The sequence below is a fragment of the Dreissena polymorpha genome, chromosome 16 (assembly GCF_020536995.1).
Source record: "Dreissena polymorpha isolate Duluth1 chromosome 16, UMN_Dpol_1.0, whole genome shotgun sequence".
NCBI lineage: Eukaryota > Metazoa > Mollusca > Bivalvia > Myida > Dreissenidae > Dreissena > Dreissena polymorpha.
This window is the reverse complement of record NC_068370.1, coordinates 6,040,970-6,062,344: the sequence shown is the minus strand read 5'-3', so window position 1 is coordinate 6,062,344 and position 21,375 is coordinate 6,040,970. Positions and strand designations below refer to the sequence as shown.

Here is a 21,375-nt window from a genome sequence, read left to right as displayed (position 1 = left end):
GGTGAATATTGAAAGTCCATCAACATGTCTAATTTAATTAATTTATGACAAGTTACCGAATATTATATTTAAAAAGAATACTTCTTTAAATATAAAATGAAGATGATATAAGCATTCGTATTGGACAAACTTTTATTTTGATAATGTCGGATGTTAAAACTGTCAGGATAGGTTGTGAGCACTATGCCCGCAAGTGTGTGTTTGTGGTATGTTTGATTTATTATGATTATCTTATTTTATTTTTTAATGACTTGCTTAATTTTGGTAATCTTTGATAACTCATGTCAATGTAGCGATTACAAAATCTGTTATCTGTCACCATGGTAGAACATACACTAGTTCTATTTGAATGCTCTGAACCGTTATAAGTACATACGTACAGCTCAGCGATCCGGATGGTCAATAGCTGGGAGTTGTATTATTGCAACTAGAACATACACATGTAGCATGTAGTTACATTTTTATCATCATTCTTCCAAATAACTTTGCAACTAAAATGTTAACCTTAACTTATATGAATATTTTTTCCTTGATGTTTGAGATTTCTTATCTATTGCATTTGTATGATCATGGTTGTGCATTGCGTTTCATATTGTGGCATCGGGTAATTTCGACGTTGGGGTATTTTCGACGATTGCGCATTTTCTGGTGTAAACATGGGTACCGCGCATTCTCGACGGAAGTCATGTGTTGTTTACATTGACTTTACATAGCTCCATCAACGATGACCTAATTTACCATTTCATGGCTCTACGGACGGTAAATTAACATACTTTTGTTCAAATATGGTACTTTTCATGCCTTTCAGCTAATCCCTAAATATCACCATTCATGAATGAAGTTTTACTTTATTTAACAACAACTTAGATTTTTAACAGTTCGTCTGCTTCACTCGTCATACGTATACCATAGTAGTATCGTGATATTCATTTGAACCTGTAGTAAACTGTTCAACATAAAAAATGTGTAATAAGTTATGCGAGTCTCAGTCATTGAAATTGAGATTTAAATCTACAAGCAAGTCGGGCTAGAACTATGGGAATTTGAACAAGCCCGAGTCAGATGTTACTGGCCCAAACATTTTTGTTAAAAATGCAGATAAACATAACATAAAACATCCAACGAAGCATTCATTTATTCAATCTTTAGAATAAAATACAAATCTCTTATTAATTTCATCCTCATCCAAGTTAGCTTCCTCGTCATCTGAGCCAGCCTCTTTCGGATCCTGAAATAAGAAGAAACTAATTTCACACACGGATTTCAATCAAATCACAATTATAAATATATATATAAAATTTAGGTAAAAAATAAGCAGAAAGTTATCCCATATATCCATGTGAAAGAGAGAGCAAACCTGAACCACCCGAAAATATATAAGCAATTAAGTGCCAGGTTATTCTACAAAAAGCCAGTTGACAAATGCGTCAATCACAGTTACCTCAGATACGCATTCCTCAACGACGTACTTGAATGACAACTGTTCGGCCATTACTCTCTGTGTCCCGAACGCAACGCAAAACATGTATTTTACATAATAGTAATCCGGGAATCACAAAACCATGCGCTTTATGCGCAGTTATCCAATTATCGGCTGATTGCCCAGCATGTGTGCGCAGTGTTTTAAAACATAAGCGGCTGTTGATTTAAGGGGCTCAAAACATTGTTTACAAATATTGAAAATGAAAGTGGAACTCGTTTTCTGTTTAATGAATTGTACAAGCACGTCGGGCTTGTAATATTGGATTTCCTACAAGCCCGAACGAAAAAATACTAGTTTTTTGCTGTCGGACTAGTGCGAATTTCGACGACTGGAGTCTTAGCATCGTTTTTATTGTTAATTAAGATATTAAATCAATAAAGAAACTGTATTTGGCACTTACAAAAACAGTAAAATATATATTTTGTAGCATAAGGGTCCTTCTAGAGGCCCTTACAGGAGGTATGACCCTGGGGATTTAACAGAAGCGTACCAGGCTGTGGTAGAGGATGGGATTTCAGTAGAAAGAGCTGCAAAGATGTTGGCAGTGCCCATAACCACTTTTAAAGATCGGGTTAAGGGCAGGGTTGACATAGATGTCTTAAGATCTGGGCCGCACACTTTGTTCATGCTAGATCCAGAGGCATTTTTAGCTAGCCATTTGTAAATAATGGCTGAAGTAGGCTATGGTTACTCACGTCAGGAAACAATCAATTTGGCATCTGACTACGCTGGACACCTAGGAATAAAACAGAAAGCTCAAACCATAGGATTTGACTGGTTTTATGGCTTCATGTCCAGATGGCCAAATTTGAAGTTGAACAAGCCTAGAAGTCTTGAAATATGGCGTGCCATGTCTGCTAATCCAATTTCGATCAACAATTTCTTTAAAGAACTTATAAACATAATGACTAAATATGACTTAACAAGCACACCTGAATGTATTTTCAATATTGACAAGAAAGGACTGAATGTTGAACATAAACCACCAAAAATTGTTTCTGGAAAATTATGCAAAACCCAGGCAGTTACATTAAGAAAGTCAAAAAATGTTACTTTGAGTGGATGTGTTAGTGGTGTCGGACACCAAATACCACCTTATTTTGTGTTTCCAGGTAAGCGTATGTTGGACTCCCTTTTAGCAGGAGCTACCCCTGGAGCAGCAGGCACAGTCACAGAAAGTGGATGGTCAAATTCTATCATATTTGACCTTTACATGAAAAATCATTTGTATTTGTATTTGCCAGCTAGAGACAGTGGTTATGTTTGATATTATATGATGGCCTCAAGAGTAACGTATCTTTGCCATTGATTGAATGGGCAAAAAAAGAACACATCATTCTGTTTGTTTTGCCCCCTCACTGTAATCATCTGTTACAGCCCTTAGATGTCAGTTGCTATGGGCCCCTAGAACAAGCCTGGAATTCTGCCTTCCATAGACACTTAAGAGAAAGGGGTGGTAATGCCATCACGCGGTATGAAGTGTGTGTGCTTGCTTGCAGAGCTTGCACAAGTACCCAGACTGCCTCAAATATTCAGGCAGCTTTTAGAAAGTCGAGTGTATTTCCCTTAAATCCAAATGTGATAAGCCCCTTGGATCTTGCTCCATCAACAGCTTTCAAAAATAACAACTCAACTCAAGCTGTTCCTGAAAAATCAGATGAATCATTTTTTCAAACAAAAGGTGGTCAGATTCTAAAAATGTTCAACAGAAAAAGCCAAGGAATACCCTAAGTAAAGTTGTGGGAGGCAGAGCTATTATAACAGAATCGCCCGTTGTTGGCGCAATAAAGCTTCACTTGAAGTCACAGAGCAAACAGTGTACAGATGTCTCTTCCGCTATACCCAGTTCCTCCGGCCTTCAGGTGAAACGAAAGCAGCCCCCATTTGAAGAGGTGGTCAGCTCTGACTCAGATGACAGTGACATTGCAGAGTCTGACAAGACTATATTGCATTATGTGCAAGCTCTTCTATCCCCCTTGCACTGACATAAAGCTTTCATTCATTAACATCGTCAAGTGGGGATGTTGTGATTTGTGTCAAGGATGGGTACATTTGACATTTTGTACACAAATCAAAGTACTTAGGCGGGCTGACTCTTTCCTTTGCCCTAAGTGTACTTCTGAAGATTAATAAAATAGACAGCTGACATTAATAAAACTGTAAATCAGTTATTAAAGCTGCTAATTTCTGTTCAAACTAGTTAGATACATTTTAAATATGTTCATTGTTTAATTGGACCATTTCCTTATCTTCGTTGAAGAGTATGGAACTATTTACTATTAGTGCAACACAACCGTCGAAAATACCCCACCGATACGCAGAACACAACCGTTGAGTATCAGACATTTTTTTCTATTGTGAACACATAGACAACTTTTCTGATTAAGTTTTTTTTATAAAAATCTATTTACTGTAAAACAAATTTGTTTATCAAAATATTCATGACTTTCATATTTATTTGCATAATTTATATTGCCATTTGTTGAAAAATTGTTACATCGTCGAAATACCCCACACCAGGATATATGTGAAATAAACAAACAAGGTTGGTAAGCAAACCCTGGTAAATCTTATTTAAGTTATACAATTCTGAACAAGAATACTGTAAAACCATTAAGCTAATCAAAAGTAGTTACAGACAGTAGGTTGCTGAGCTTTTTAATAAAATACAGCCAGAAAAGCTGACTTGGGAGAATATCTTGTGAGTCTTAGAGTAGTACATGTATGTTTTTCCGTAGTATCGTCCCTCTTAATGCGTACATCTAAATATTTTATGTAAAAATATTGTAAAACACATATATTTTATATGAACATCTATAGTTAAATGTGTATTCTTGGACATAACAAATGCATTAAAATCAGCAATATTTTGACAAAATCCTTGATTTTATTACATGAACATGTAGCTCACTGTAGTAATCTGTATAGAGACATATATTGAAAACACACCCAGTTTGAGAAAAAGCTAAAGAAATATCTGTTGTAGGCACCATGCTGTAAGAAATTTTACAAATGCCGTGTGTGCCATGACGAAAATGAGACTCATGTGATTGATCGCAAGGCAGTGGAGCACATCAAGTGTAGCATGTGTGATCTGGTGCAAAATGTAAGTAAAAATAATGCTTTTAAGCTCACAAAGTGCTCATGGGGATCTTTTAGGATAACATGATTGCAGTTGTCCTTTAGTGAGCAGGTGTTTGAGGTGTGCATGTTAAGTTTTTCTTCTACCCCTTCACATATTTTTATGAAACGTTGCAACTTCATGAATAATCATTAATTTGGTGACCCTATAATTAAGTTATTAAAATGATCCTGTGTTTTGCATATGAATCTCCATAGCTAAATAGATTTTTAAAAAGATAACTTAAAAAATATTCTTGTTTAAATCAAAAAAGGTGAGGGCATTAAGTTTAGGTGTGTAACTGCAACATAGTGTAGAGGTCATCTTCTATGTTTGTTCAAATCATGCCCATGTTGTCTAAACTGGCCATGCCTTGGGGTTACTTGTTATCTTTACAATGATATAGTACAATAAACAACAATCTAGTAAACCACACAGCGGAGAAGTTTGGTATTTGGCATGTCACATGGTATGTTGGTTCAAAACTTGACACGCACAGCGGTGAAAAGATTTTTGTAGACTTATATGGCAGAAACCTTAAAAAATCTTACTGTCTGAAACTGCAAGGGTTAGATATTTAATACTTTTTGTGCGACATCACAGTGTGGTATTCTACTAAGATTTTTCAAACCAATCCCCTTGGATCAAAATTGGCACCACACTATAGTGGTTATTTGATTTTTACCCACCTGAGCTAAAAATGCTGAAGTTGAGCTTTTGTGAATGCCATATGTTTGACGCCTGTCCACGTTACCACCCTAGAGTCTAGAGGCCACTTAATTATATCCAATCTAGAAGGAACTTAGTCACAATGTCACTAAATCGGACAATATCAAGGCCGAAAGCGAATTTGATTCACATGCTTCCCAGAACTACATCCCCAGGTCAAATAATAAAAAAAACCTTGTTACCTCACTAGAGGCCCAATTGTTACTCAGTTTTTGTGAAACTTGGTCAGAATTAATTTGAATCTGGGTCTAGTGCATCTAAAAATTACAAGTTCAAATCTTTGTTTAAAAAATTGTTACATCTCTAGAAGCCACATTTATGAGTCAATTTTGATTATATTTGGTCAGAATGTTTATCTTGATTATATTAAGGAAAAACCTTTTCCTACCTCAAAGGTCAAGGTCACATGTAAAGGTCAAAATTAAAATTGGACCATTAAACAGCTTGAAAATTATATTGATGGGTTTTGAAATAATTAGACACAAATGCAATCCATTATAAGGCAGCATGTTGAGTTTAAAATGTGTTTCCCTTTAGCAACAAAAGGTTAAGGTCTTTCTTGAGAGATAACTTTGAAATTCATAGATGGATTTTAAAATAATTTTTATAAATGCAAGTCGTCACAATAAGATCTTTCATGTTTTACAGTTGCATAACCTCAAAGGTCAAGGTCACTTTTCAAAGATCATATTAAACCATGTGCTATTTTTAGATAATTTACCACTAATGGAAACTATAAAGACTCGCCATTTGTGTAAAACATGTCTCAGTGGTCATGGTCAAATGTAGAGGGCAAAGGTCAAACTTGGCTTTAAAACAGCTTGTCCAGACTGGCACTTTTTAATTTGATTTTAAAACAAATTGCCACAAATGACTTACATGAGCATACTTCATGTTGCATGTATTCCAGTTTGAGCAACCTTATACCCATCCAAGTAGGAGTGTATGACCTTTCTCAATACCTGAAAGGTCAAGGACACATTTAGAGGTCAAAGGTTATATTTTCCGCAAAAAGCTGGCGTTTGAAATTAGAGTTATGAGACATGAAATGTGAAATGTTGGGGCATTCATGCCCTATGGACTCATGTCTTGTTCATTTGAGTCTATCCTATTGTTCTCTTACTAAGTTCATTCCTTCTATCAGGTAAAATCTTCAACAATTTACGTTAAGCACATAAGAAGGGTCATTAAGGTACTCTTTTAAAAAAATATGTTTAGTACAGAAACTTCTTTTTTTCTTATGCCATCTGAGACCATATCAAATCTGTGTCATACATAGTAAAAAAAACTAGATAAAAGCAACAGTTGTAACAAAATAACATATGCACAAAACAGATGGAGTTTCCATATGTCTTACATGTAGGTGATTAACCTTGGGCTTTAAGGCCCTCTTGTTTATAGCTTAGTTAAATTAATACTGAAACAATGATTTTACTGGCTAGATATGAACTGAAACTGACCTTATATGAATTGATACAGTACACAGACCCGGTGAAAAAGCAAACTAAAACTAAGCTAGTGAAAAGAAAATTTTCTGGTTATGGTAAGATACAAAAAGTTGTGATAACCTCTTGATAATGATACTTGTGAATTCACCTGTAGGTGCAAAATATCTGTGAGGGCTGCAATGTGGTGTTTGGGAAATATTTCTGTGAGAAGTGTCGGCTATACGATGATGAGGACAAGGGTCAATTCCACTGCGATGGATGTGGACTGTGCAGGTAAAACATGTTTTAACTAACTAAATGTTATGATATGAGCCTTAAATGAAGTCTCTTCCTAGCAAAAATCCAATTTAGGCGGAAAGTGTCGTCCCTGATTAGCCTGTGCGGACTGTACAGGCTTATCAGGGATGACACTTTACGCACATGCATTAAGCCCCGTCAGGGACGACACTATCCGCGTATATGACATATTTCGTTTAAGTGAAGTTTCTTCCTAGCAAAAATCCAATATAGGCGGAAAGTGTCGTCCCTGATTAGCCTGTGCGGACTACACAGGCTAATCTGGGATGACAATTTACACACTAGCATTATGCTCAGTTTTCTCAATATACGACTCATATAGTTACAGGTCCATTTTTTGTGGGTAGCCCGGTAATATGAAACAAACCTGCTTTTTGTGTTGGGTCTTTAAAATAACTGTTGTAGTCCCTTGGTCAGATACGTATGTCTGCAGAAGTTGATTCAATGCCGAGTTTTGTTTTGAGCTAAGAAATTCTCTTGCAACAGGTGTGTTTGAGTTTTTTTATGCCCCCGGTAGGGTGGCATATACATGTAGCACTATCCGTCTGTCTGTGTGTATGTCCATCCATCTGTCACACTCTTGCGTTTAGGTTTCGAAAAATGCTCATATCTTCTATGACCCTTCAGATGTAACCTTCATATTTGGTATGCATGTGTATATGGACAATGCTTTTTTATACACACACAAATTTTGACCCTTTTAACCTTGACCTTGAACTTAGGGTCCGCGTTTAGGTTTCAAAATCTGTGTTTAGGTTTTGAAAAAGCATTTTTCAGGGGCATTGTCTTCCGATGGAGACAGCTCTTGTTATATTTGTTATGTTCATATTTGATCCAAACTGTTATCTGTGAATCTGAAATATTTCCAGGATTGGAGGAAGATCCAATTTCTTCCACTGTGAAAAGTGTGGCATATGCTTGTCAAACAGTCTGAAAGGGAAACACAAGGTATCAGTCTTAATTTGTACAGTGTAAACATGATATAATTATCGGTGTAAACAATATCTTTATGTGGAAAATATTTGAATCAAACTAGATTGTCTATGGTGTCAATTGGTAAGATTCACATAGTTTTGTAAAATGTTTTTAAAACTAGCAATATATAATAATCCATTGGGTTCTCTTAGAAAATTCAATCAACATTCATTCAATTTATTCTGTAGTCCATTTAGCCCAGTTTTCCAACAATTAACATTTAGCCCAGTTTTCCCACAATAAGCATTTAGCCCAGTTTTCAACAATAAGCATTTAGCCCAGTTTTCCACAATAAACATTTAGCCCAGTTTTCCCACAATAGGCATTTAGCCCAGTTTTCCAACAATAAACATTAAGCCCAGTTTTCCCACAATAGGCATTTAGCCCAGTTTTCCCACAATAAGCATTTAGCACCGGTTTTCCACAATAAACATTTAGCCCAGTTTTCCCACAATCAACATTTAGCCCAGTTTTCCCACAATAAACATTAAAAGCCCAGTTTTCCCACAATAAACATTTAGCCCAGTTTTCCCACAATAAACATTAATATCCCAATTTTCCCACAACAAACATTAAGCTCAGTTTTCCCAAAATAAGCATTAAGCCCAGTTTTCCCACCATAAGCATTTAGCCAAGTTTTTCTACAATCATCATAAGCGCAGTATTCAAATGTTGTCCATTAAGCCCAGTTTTCAAATCATGTCCATTAAGCCCAGTTTTCCAACAATAAACATTTAGCCCAGTTTTCCCACAATAAACATTAATAGCCCAGTTTTCCCACAATAAACATGTAGCCCAGTTTTCCCACAATAAACATTAAGCCAAGTTTTCCCACAATAAACAGCCCAGTTTTCCCACAACTAATGTTAAGCCCAGTTTTCCCACAAAAAACATTTAGCCCAGTTTTCCCATAATACACATTTAGCCCAGTTTTCCCACAATACACTTTTTGCCCAGTTTTCCCACAATAAACATTCAGCCCAGTTTTCCCACAATAAGCCCAGTTTCCCCACAATAAACATTTAGCCCAGTTTTCCCACTATTAACATTTAGCCAAGTTTTTCAATAATGTGCAATTAGCCCAGTTTTCCCTTGATGTGCATGAAGCCAAGTTTCCCCACAATCTGGGTGAAGCCCAGTTTTCGCAGATTATGCATTTAGGTAACAATTGCAACAATTTAAAGAAATTAACGGTGTTGAAAGAGATGGCTTCTGCTTAAAAAAGAAAAGGCCCAATTTTTGTATTTCCTTTGTTTTTCACAGTGCATTGAAGAGAGCTCCCGCCGTAATTGTGCAGTGTGTCTTGAAGACCTGCACTCATCAAGAAGTGATGCACACATCCCACCTTGTGGTCACTTGATACACAGGTAGGCAGTACTTAAACATGAGCCTGTAGTTGGGATTTTAATTATCCGTTACTAAAATACTGACTCAAATTGGGCTTACAAGAATAAGTAGCAAAACTATTTTATAATAATCACATCTATATAGCCCTTTCTGTTGGGAATGTGGGGATAAGACTAAGAGTGGATATAAGTAATGTCTGTGACAAAGTAGTGTGGTATATAAGTTAGTGCTGCAACAATACGCCAAAAACCGTATTGCAATATATTGTCAGTTCAAAAACCCGTATTGCAATATATCGCAATATATTGCTAACTTGTACCAAAATTATAACTTGCCAATTACCCGATAATCCCATAAATTCCAATTTTAAAGCAAATTCTGGTAAATATTTACTATAAATGTGCTCAAGAATAATAAGAAACACAAACATTCACAAATTTTCTTAAGTATCAAATACATTTTTGCAATTGTTACTATTTAAAGATGTGATGAAATAACGTCCAACCGGGGCGTTTTTCCAACTGAACACGCGTAATTCAGCTGACGTGATGTTCCCGTTTGTATACAACACAAAATACACCCATACTTTCCATGCGACGTTCTACATGTCTGTATAATTTTCGCGCGCTTTTTATTGAGACAAAGGATAAAGCACTTTTTATTTGACGCTATAATTTTTTATTGTCGCGTTAGCATTCAAATTTGGAAGCGTGTTTCCGAAATTCGGATTACAAATAATGCTCAAATCAGAATCGAACGAAACATTTACAGCTGTGCGAAATTAATTCAACGATAATCTGTTCAAAAGCATCGAATGAATGCTCCCATGTAACAACGCTACTCCGTATAATACACTTTTTAGAATGCTATTTTTACGTAAAAAATAATTTACACTGCTTTGTTTTGTTTACCTTTTTATCATTATTTCGGATGGCTTTTCTGGACGAAATGTGAATGAATTTTTGAAAAATTTTCGTACCGGTATGATGAAAATCATATCGCAATACAATATGCGGATTGCGTATTGCGATATATACCGATATACCGGTATATTGTTGCAGCCCTAATATAAGTTATGTCTCTGACGAAGTAGCTTGGCATATATGTCATGTCAGTGATAAAGTAGTGTGGCATATATGTCATGTCAGTGACAAAGTAGTGTGGGATATAAGTCATGTTTGTGACAAAGTAGTGTTAGATATAAGTCATGTTTGTGACAAAGTAATTTGGGATATAAGTTATGTCTTTGACAAGTTAGTGTGGGACATAAGTTATGTCTGTGACAAGGTAGTGTGGGATATAAGCAATGTCTGTGACAAAGTACACATGTAATGTGGGATTTAAGTCATGTATTTGACAAAGTAGTTTGGAATATAAGTCATTAAGTGACAAAGTAGTGTGGGATATATATAGGATCTGTCAGGAGTTGTCAAATCATATCATATTTTATTAAACAAGTTCATGAATTTTGTTAGTATTAAAGCGAGCCTTTGGCGAGCTTCATAATGAATTTCCCGGACAAGTTTAATAAAAAATGGTATGATATGACAACGAGTGTCAGATCTTTTTGATCACATGCTTTTAAATGAGCAAATTAAATGAATATTCACGCAAACCTGATGATAAATCCCGAATGTTGCTTACATTTCATGATGTAATTTGACGTTGCAACGTCATTTAAAAAAAATAACAAAATGCGATTGGTCAAGAAACGAAAACTAGGCCAATCAAAACGCTTAAAAAATATTGTACTCATGTGTAAGATAAAAATATATGTAATGGTTATATAACATGGGAAACAGGGTATCCCATGTGATAAAAGTCATGTATGTGACAAAGAAATTTGGGGTTTAAGTCATGTTTATGACAGAGTAGTATGGGATATAAGTCATGTCTGTGACTAAGTAGTGTGGGATTTAAGTCATGTATGTGTCAAAGTAATGTTGGATATAAGTCATGTATGTGACAAAGTAATGTGGGATGTAAGTCATGTCTGTGACAAAGTAGTGTGTGATATAAGTCATGTCTGTGACAAAGTAGTTTGGGATATAAATCATGTTTGTGACAAAGAGGTGTGGGATATAAGTAATGTTTGGGACAAAGTAGTGTGGGATATAAGTAATGTTTGTTACTTAGTAAAAAGGGATATAAGTAATGTTTGTTACTAAGTAATGTGGGATATAAGTTATGTTTGAGACGAGGTAATGTGGGATTGAAGTCATGTCTTTGACAAAGTAGTGTGAGATATAAGTCATGTATGTGACAAAGCAATGTGGGATATAAGTCATGTCTGTGACAAAGTAATGTGGGATGTAAGTCATGTAGGTGACAAAGTAATGTGGGATATAAGTTATGTCTGTGACAAAGTAGTGTGGGATATAAGTCATGTCTGTGACAAAGCAATGTGGGATATAAGTCATGTCTGTGACAAAGTAATGTGGGATATAAGTCATGTCTGTGACAGAGTAGTGTGGGATATAAGTATTGTCTATGATGAAGTAATGTGGGATATAAGTAATGTCGGTGACAAAAAAGTGTGGAATATAAGTCATGTATGTGACAAAGTAGTGTGGGATATAAGTCATGTATGTGACAAAACAATGTGGGATATATGTCATGCCAGTGACAACATAGTGTGGGATATAAGTTATGTCTGTAACAAAGTAATGTGGGATATAAGTAATGTCTGTGACAAAGTAATGTGGGATAAAAGTCCTGTATGTAACAAAGTAGTGTGGGATATAAGTCATGTATGTGACAAAGTTATGTTGGATATAAGTCATGTATGTGACCAGGTAATGTGGGATGTAAGTTTTGTCTGTGACAAAGTTATGTGGGATATATGTCATGATAGTGACAACGTAGTGTGGGATATAAGTCATGTATGTTACAAAGCAATGTGGGATATAAGTCATGTCTGTGACAAAGTAATGTGGGACATAAGTCATGTCTTTGACAGAGTAGTGTGGGATATAAGTCATGACTATGATAAAGTAATGTGGGATATAATTTATGTCTGTGACAAAGTAATTGGGATATAAATCATGTTTGAGACAGAGTAGTGTGGGATATTAGTCATGTCTATGCTAAAGTAATGTGGGATATAAGTTATGTCGGTGACACAGTAGTGTGGAATATAAGTCATGTATGTAACAAAGCAATGTGGGATAGAAGTCATGTCTGTGTCAAAGTAATGTTGGATATAAGTCATGTCGTTGACAAAGTAGTGTGGGATATAAGTCATGTTTGTGACAAAGTTGTTTGGGATATAAGTAATGTCTTTGACAAATTAGTTCGGGATATAAGTAATGTCTGTGACAAAGAAGTGTGGGTTATGAGAAGTCATTTGTGTGGCTAAATAATGTGGGATATAAGTCACGTCTCAGACAAAGGAGTGGGATATAAGTCACATCAAATTCTGTGACACAGCAGTATGGCATATAAGTCCCTAAAGCAGAACTTGTGTCAAAATTCTTTTAAAACATACCAAAACATTTAGTTACTTCTTACTTTATATAAAAATGTTTGCAAATACCAGTAAATTATAATAATTATATTTTTTCATTACACTGCATTTTTTTTTTCTATGTTATTAATACCTTTATTTCACATTTAAACTTTGTTTAAATATCCTATTTAGATCACACTTGATTTTCAAGCAAAACAAAAGTATCAGGATATGTTGAGATTTGCTTGGTAAATATAATTATATTTTTCACCATCATGTAAATTGCGTTATTATTGTTTTTCAGGGCTTGTATGGAGCAATGTATACAGACTGGGTCAGTAACTATGACAACTTGAAGTTGTTGGCAGACAAACTTTATTCATCAAACCATTTGAGCCTTGCTCTGGGAAAAGAGGGTGAAGTTTTGTCCCAGATTAGCCTATTCAGTCCGCACATGCGAATCAGGGACAAGACTTTCTTTTAAGGATAAATAACATAAAATCGGAAAGAGTAGTTAATGTTTGTGAAAAACTGGTGTGGGATATAATAAATTGATTAAACATTAGCCTTGACTCATAATTATTAAACCCCATTTTTAGCTCATCTATTTTTTGTAATAAAAATTATGTGCTATTGTCATCACCTTGGCGTCGGCGTTGGCGTCCGGTTAAGTTTTGCGTTTAGGTCCACTTTTCTCAGATAGTATCAATGCTATTGCATTCAAACTTGGTACACTTACTTACTATCATGAGGGGACTAAGCAGGCAAAGTTAGATAACTCTGGCTTGCATTTTGACAGAATTATGTGCCCTTTTTATACTTAGAAAATTGAAAATTTGGTTAAGTTTTGTGTTTAGGTCCACTTTATTCCTACAGTATCAAAGCTATTGCTTTCATACTTGCAACACTTATTAACTATCATAAGGGGACTGTGAAGGCAAAGTTATGTATCTCTGACTGGCATTTGGACGGAATAATGGGCCCTTTATACTTAGAAAATTGAAAATTTGGTTAAGTTTTGTGTTTTGGTCCACTTGACCCCGAAAGTATCATAGATATTTCTTTCATACTTGGAACACTCGCAAACTATCATAAGGGGACAGTTAAAGGACAAGTTGCATAAATCTGGTTGTCATTTTTACAGAATTATGGCCCTTTTTTGACTTAGTAACTTTGAATATATGGTTAAATTTTGTGTTTCGATCCACTTTAAGGCTATTGCTTTCAAACTTCAAATACTTTCATGCTATCATGAGGTTACTGTACCTGGCAAGTTGAATTTTACCTTTACCTTTGAATTACCTTGACTCTCAAGGTTAAATTATTAAAGTTTGCTAAAATTGCCATAACTTCTTTATTTATGATTAGATTTGATTGATACTTCGACAAAACTACTCTTACCCCCCCCCCCCCCCCCCCCCCCCCCCCCCCCCCCCCCCGGAATACCCCCCTTTTTTTATTTTTTTTTATTTTTAAGATCATCTCACAAATGACCACCACACCCTCACACTATGCCCCCCCCCACCCCACCCCCTCCCAAATTTTTGTATGCCTCCCTTCGAAGAAGAGGGGGTATATTGCTTTGCTCATGTCGGTCGGTCTGTCGGTGGTTGTCAGACGATAACTCAAGAACGCTTGGGCCTAGGATCATGAACCTTCATAGGTACATTGATCATTACTCGCAGATGACCCCTATTGATTTTGAGGTCACTAGGTCAAAGCTCAAGGTCACGGTGACCCGAAATAGTAAAATGGTTTTTGAATGATAACTCAAGAACGCTAAGGCCTAGGATCATGAAACTTCATGGGTAGATTGATCATGACTCGCAGATGACCCCTATTGATTTTGAGGTCACTAGGTCAAAGGTCAAGGTCTTGGTGACCCGAAATAGTAAAATGGTTTCCAGATGATAACTCAAGAATGCATATGCCTAGGATCATGAAACTTCATGGGTAGATTGATCATGACTCGCAGATGAACCCTATTGATTTTGAGGTCAAAGGTCAAGGTCACGGTGACCCGAAATAGTAAAATGGTTTTCGGATGATAACTCAAGAACGCATATGCCTAGGATCATGAAACTTCACAGGTAGATTGATCGTGACCCGCAGATGACCCCTATTGATTTTGAGGTCACAAGGTCAAGGTCACGGTGACCCGAAATAGTAAAATGATTTTCGGATGACAACTCAAGAACGCTTTTGCCTAGGATCATGACACTTCATAGGTACATTGATCGTGACTCGCAGATGACCCCTATTGATTTTCAGGTCACTAGGTCAAAGGTCAAGGTTACAGTGACAAAAAACGAATTCACACAATGGCTGCCACTACAACGGACAGCCCATATGGGGGGCATGAATGTTTTATTTTTGAAACTGTTAAAAAACACAAATATTTATTATGCCCCCCTTCGAAGAAGAGGGGGTATATTGCTTTGCTCATGTCGGTCTGTCGGTCCGTCCACCAGGTGGTTGTCAGACAATAACTCAAGAACGTTTGGGCCTAGGATCATGAAACTTCATAGGTACATTGATCATGACTCGCAGATGACCCCTATTGATTTTGAGGTCACTAGGTCAAAGGTCACAGTGACCAGAAATAGTAAAATGGTTTTTTGAATGATAACTCAAGAACGCATACGCCTAGGATCATGAAACTTCATGGGTAGATTGATCATGACTCGCAGATGACCCCTATTGATTTTGAGGTCACTAGGTCAAAGGTCAAGGTCACGGTGACCCGAAATAGTAAAATGGTTTTCGGATGATAACTCAAGAACGCATACGCCTAGGATCATGAAACTTTATAGGTAGATTGATCATGACTTGCAGATGACCCTTATTGATTTTGAGGTCACAAGGTCACAGGTCAAGGTCACGGTGACCCGAAATAGTAAAATGATTTTCGGATGATAACTCAAGAACGCTTTTGCCTAGGATCATGACACTTCATAGGTACATTGATCGTGACCCGCAGATGACCCCTATTGATTTTCAGGTCACTAGGTCATAGGGCTGTCACGATACGCCGTGAGCGTACCGCGGTATATCGTGGTACGGCAACACTGTATCGCGGTACGTACCGCGATATTTTACAGAATATGTATCTGTGAAGAAAACAGCAGAATAACAAGTTTTACAAACTTTATTAAACTCAATAATCAGAAAACACTAGTATCATAGTATGACTAGAAAATGTAAAAGAAACTGTAATAAACTTGATAGATGTAGTCATTGTTATTGTTATTCGCGTCTTTTTCTAAAATGTCCGCCATGTTGTTTACAATAGCTGTGACCACGATCTGTGTAAATCGAACGCTTCAAGGGCATGTTTAAATGCGGAGTCAGCAGGTCCAGTATTGAAAATCCGTAGCGTTCTGACTCTTCCTCGACTTATTGATAATCTTTAGATAACATGATTCGGAAGAGCCATGCTTTGAACAATCGATATACTAAAGAAAGAAAATAAGAAATAGAATAAACATCTTTTGGATAATTATGAACTTATTTGCAAAGGAAATCTGTCCCAAATTCCAAAAAAGTTACAGACCCATACATCACCGTATTTTAAAAGGGGAAGTTAAACATCTACCAGTGGAAGCGCTTGCTTGACCTGGATATAAACGGATTATTTATTTAGCCTATTTGAATCGCTTCTACAGTTTTCAAAACGATATCTATATCAAAATATTATGTAATGTATTTATATCTGTGCTAATATAATAATATTAAAAAAACCGGTGCGGCAACGCCGTACCGCGGTGCGATTTTTTCACGACATGCACCGCGATATACCGGTGAATCGTGACAGCCCTACTAGGTCAAAGGTCAAGGTCACAGTGACAAAAATCGTATTCACACAATGGCTGCCACTACAACGGACAGCCCATATGGGGGGCATGCATGTTTTACAAACAGCCCTTCTGTTTATCATTTTATTTTTGAAATACCGTCCAACCATCGCACCCAAGAATCCACCCCCCCCCACCCCCCCCCCTCCCCCTCCTAATTTTTTTTTTAAGATCATCTCACAAATGACCACCACACCACCCCCCCCCCCCCCCCCCCCCCCCACCCCCCCCCCCCCCCCCACCCCCCCCCCCCCCCCCCCCCCCCCCCCCCCCCCCCCCCCCCCCCCGAAAAAAATGTGTGTTTTTTTCGCATTTTTGGAAGATAATGTGATAAATGTCCACACCCCCACACTATACACCCCTCTTCACTCCACCTCTCCCTCCTTTGTGATTTAAATTGAGAGTCCCTTCACCTTTAAAAAAAAATAGATGAGCAGTCTTCACCCGCAAGGCGGTGCTCTTGATACAATACGAGACTCCTTTATGGTGAATGTTAAATAACTTTATAATGGGGTCAGCCTCTTTAATTCATAGGTTTGTCTCTGTCATTACACATTAACAGGGGATGGACTTGCATAAAAAGCGGTGTCATTAAATTTGTTATTATGCGTGTGGGCATGGACTTTGCATGAAGACTCATCAATTTCTGGTTGACAAACTCAAATACACAGTAAGAAAACACAAGAGAAAAAGTTTGTTGCAAACAATCAAATTATTTATTGGGGTTAAGTAGTATAAAGTACACTAAGTATTTAAGTGATGCTGTAAATACTTTGCTGTATTTAATTTCCAGACAAAACATGTGAAAATAACTTATTATGATAACATTTACTCTATTCTTCTTACCTCTAATTAATTTTAAAAAAAATTATACATAGGATTCAAAAACGAATTCCATGTGTATTTTGTCATGTTTTCACGTCTTCTTAAAACATAATGACTGAAATGAAAATTGTATGAATCTTTTGCAGCAAGTCATGCTGATCTGAAAATATCTTATCAAAGATCTTTCATTCACTTCAGCAACTATTACTGCCCGACATGTGCTGAAAGCCTGTTTGACATGAAGCAGGCGTGGAAGATACTGGATCAGGAGGTGGCCAATACCCCCATGCCTGATGAGTACAAGGATTACCATGTAACAATACTCTGCAGGGACTGTCATCAGGTGAGATCTCTTTATATAGAAAGTGAATTTTTATGTTCCCCACCATTATAGTGGGGGACATATTGTTTTTGCCCTGTCTGTTGGTTTGTTGCTTTGTTTGTGTGAACTTTAACATTTGCCATAACTTTTGCAATATTGAAGATAGCAACTTCATATTTGGCATGCACATGTATCTTATAGAGCTGCACATTTTGAGTGGTGAAAGGTCAAGGTCATCCTTCAAGGTCAGATATATGGGGACATAGTCTTTCACAAACACATCGCTTGTTTATATATATGTACATAAATGGTGCTGCTCTTGATATTAATGGTGGTGTTGTTGATATAAAAAGTGGTGCTCTTGATGTAAATGGTGGTGTTCTTGATGTGAATAGTGGTGCTCTTGATATAAATAATAGTACTCTTGATGTAAATAGTGGTGCTCTTGATTAACATATTGGTTTTCTTCATAGAAATGGTCCTGTTTTTGATAAAAAATTGTGTTGATCATGATGTAAATAGGGGTTCTCTTCATATAAATTGTTGTTCTCTTGATAGAAATATTGATGCTTTTGATACTAATAGTTGTGCTTGTTATTCAAATAGTGATGCTCTAGATATAATATCAGTGTTCTTGATATAAAAAGGGATTCTCTTGATATAAATAGTGGTGCTCTTGATATACCGGGTAAGTAGCGTTATTCTTGAAATCAATAAGTCTCGATCAGGTGTGGAATATATGCTTCAAATTTTAAATAAATTATGTTACTGAATATTTTTAATAGAAGTAGCATTAGTACCCGTCATTCCCGACCTCTTTATAAGTAAATCTACCTTTTCTAGTGAAGCAGTTTTTAAACACACATCTGATATGTCAATTTAGTTTAATTTGAACCTATTTAATTTATCTCAATTGCATCGGAAACCTCAGGCTTATAGAAATGCTTTCCAGTCGGTTTTCTGGGCCTATAACCAGTACTTGGTGTCTTTGGAAATATCTAGATAACGCTTCCTGATTGGGGATCAAAGCCATGAAGTCTTGATTGCTAGGCAGACACCATATCTATTACGCCAAGGCAAATTTGTTATGGCAATTTGTAGTTATATATGTAATTCTGGAAATATAAAAACACACAGTTTGTAAAAGGGAGATATAATACATGTACCAATTTACTGGCTAGATTAAGTTCCCCCTTAATATCGAACACATTTTTACTGATTCCATTAGGTCCAATCCTTCTGTTGCCAAGGCTTATTTTAAGCATAGGTGCGTGTTGTTAAATAAATAAACTATGTGTGATTAAATTTGCAATACCAATCAATATTAAACATGTCCTACTTTCATATCGAAAACCTGAAATCATGCAATGATAGTCATTATAGGCTTTAAATTAATGGCAAATGTTAAAAAAACTCCAAAAAAGGCAAATTATCAAGTGTTGAGCATTTTTGGAAGGTAATTTAAAGATGACTTCTTAAAGATAAAGGGGCCTTTTCACAGATTTTGGCATGTTTTAAAGTTTGTCATTAAATGGTTTATATTGATAAATGTAAACATTGAATCTAAAAAGCTCCAGTAAAAAATCTAGAATAAAATTTAAAAAAGGAAAAAAAAGTAGCCCGCAGCAGGGCTCGAACCAGTGACCCCCGAAATCCTGGAGTAAAAACCAAATTGACTGCTCGGCCATCCTGCCAATTATATATGGGAGACCTATTTTATACTTTATATGAGCAATCTTGGTAGTTTCAAAAAATTAACGACAACAACAGAACTCTCCAAATTATTCAATCGTTTTGAATTGCAATGCTTTATAATTTTCAGGTTTTTAAATCGTCAAAAGATGCATATAATGGCTATATTAGACCATAGTAAATGTTCAGTATTACTGTTTCCTCACAAATATCATAACTAAAACCAAAATTTGCGAATCTTAAACAACTTTTTTCAATTTTGTCAATTTACCAAAACGTGAAAAGATCCCTTTAACCTCCCCGCCTCATGAACAATGTATACTGTTTGCACTTAAATTCAATAATGTAATTTTAATTAGTTAAATCTACAGTAAAGTTAAATGTGACATTTTTATTGCTAAAATGTTACTATTTTGTGCTGCTGTTGTTGAAAGTCAATATAATTCTAGCCAAAATAAAACCTTGGCAAAAAATAGAATTGCAATCAATGTTATCTTCTGAAAAATTTCAAGCTTTGTTAAAAGAAGTAATATTGTATTTTCAGGAGAATAAGGTTCTGTTTCACGTGATAGGATTGAAATGCCCGAAATGTGGCTCCTACAACACATGTCGCTCAGGTGAACGATACGAGACTACCAATGTCACACCACAGATACAGCGTCAGATGTCTGATGTAGTTCAGGAACAGTGGTCAGAAGAAGCTCATGGTCAAGGGTCAGATGGGGCCCAGGGTACTAGGTCAGATGTGGTCTAGGATCAGGGAGGGCAGGAATTGGAGTTGCTGAGGTCGTTGGTTGATTCCTCAACAGGGGCTGTCTCAACATCATCATGTTTTAGTTTTAATAACAGTCAGGCAGGGGTCATCTCAAGGTCATCAGTGATAGAGATTGGGAAAGATGAAGTGTTGGGTAAAAGAAGATGGCCTTATATTTTATGGCCCGTAAAAGGTGACGATCCGTAATTATTACTGATAATGCCCCCCTTCGAAGAAGAGGGGGTATATTGCTTTGCACATGTCGGTCTGTCGGTCCGTCCACCAGGTGGTTTCCGGATGATAACTCAAGAACGCTTGGGGCTAGGATCATGAAACTTCATAGGTACATTGATCATGACTTGCAGATGACCCCTATTGATTTTGAGGTCACTAGGTCAAAGGTCAAGGTCACGGTGACCCGAAATAGTAAAATGGTTTCCGGATGATAACTCAAGAACGCATATGCCTAGGACCATGAAACTTCATGGGTAGATTGATCATGACTTGCAGATGACCCCTATCGATTTTGAGGTCACTAGGTCAAAGGTCAAGGTCACGGTGACCCGAAATAGTAAAATGGTTTCCGGATGATAACTCAAGAACGCATACGCCTAGGATCATGAAACTTCATGGGTAGATTGATCATGACTGGCAGATGACCCCTATCGATTTTGAGGTCACTAGGTCAAAGGTCAAGGTCACGGTGACCCGAAATAGTAAAATGGTTTTCGGATGATATATCAAGAACGCATACGCCTAGGATCATGAAACTTCATAGGTAGATTGATCATGACTCGCAGATGACCCCCATTGATTTTGAGGTCACAAGGTCAAAGGTCAAGGTCACGGTGACCCGAAATAGTAAAATGATTTTCGGATGATAACTCAAGAACGCTTTTGCCTAGGATCATGACACTTCATAGGTACATTGATCGTGACTTGCAGATGACCCCTATTGATTTTCAGGTCACTAGGTCAAAGGTCAAGGTCACAGTGACAAAAATCGTATTCACACAATGGCTGCCACTACAACGGACAGCCCATATGGGGGGCATGCATGTTTTACTAACAGCCCTTGTT

The 21,375-nt window shown here is 36.7% G+C and overlaps 1 protein-coding gene across 1 annotated transcript; it reads left to right on the top strand.

The window, feature by feature from the left end:
- Positions 1–106: 106 nt before the first annotated feature.
- On the top strand, positions 107–20,455 carry LOC127861648 (RING finger and CHY zinc finger domain-containing protein 1-like). Its single transcript, XM_052400335.1, has 8 exons — positions 107–206; positions 4,470–4,589; positions 6,936–7,054; positions 7,948–8,026; positions 9,317–9,420; positions 13,153–13,182; positions 17,726–17,870; positions 20,086–20,455. The coding sequence occupies exons 1-8, from the start codon at positions 144–146 to the stop codon at positions 20,293–20,295; spliced, it is 870 nt and encodes a 289-aa protein (XP_052256295.1). The 5' UTR covers positions 107–143; the 3' UTR covers positions 20,296–20,455.
- Positions 20,456–21,375: the final 920 nt, after the last annotated feature.

What these genes read in the sequence shown, in the direction of transcription:
- LOC127861648 (XM_052400335.1), top strand. Translation starts at nt 144, where the DNA reads ATGTCGGATGTTAAAACTGTCAGGATAGGTTGTGAGCACTATGCCCGC. An exon ending in CCCGCAAGTGTGTGTTTGTG is followed by an intron (nt 207 to 4,469) that starts GTATGTTTGATT and finishes TATCTGTTGTAG; the next exon opens with GCACCATGCTGTAAGAAATT. An exon ending in GTCTGAAAGGGAAACACAAG is followed by an intron (nt 8,027 to 9,316) that starts GTATCAGTCTTA and finishes TGTTTTTCACAG; the next exon opens with TGCATTGAAGAGAGCTCCCG.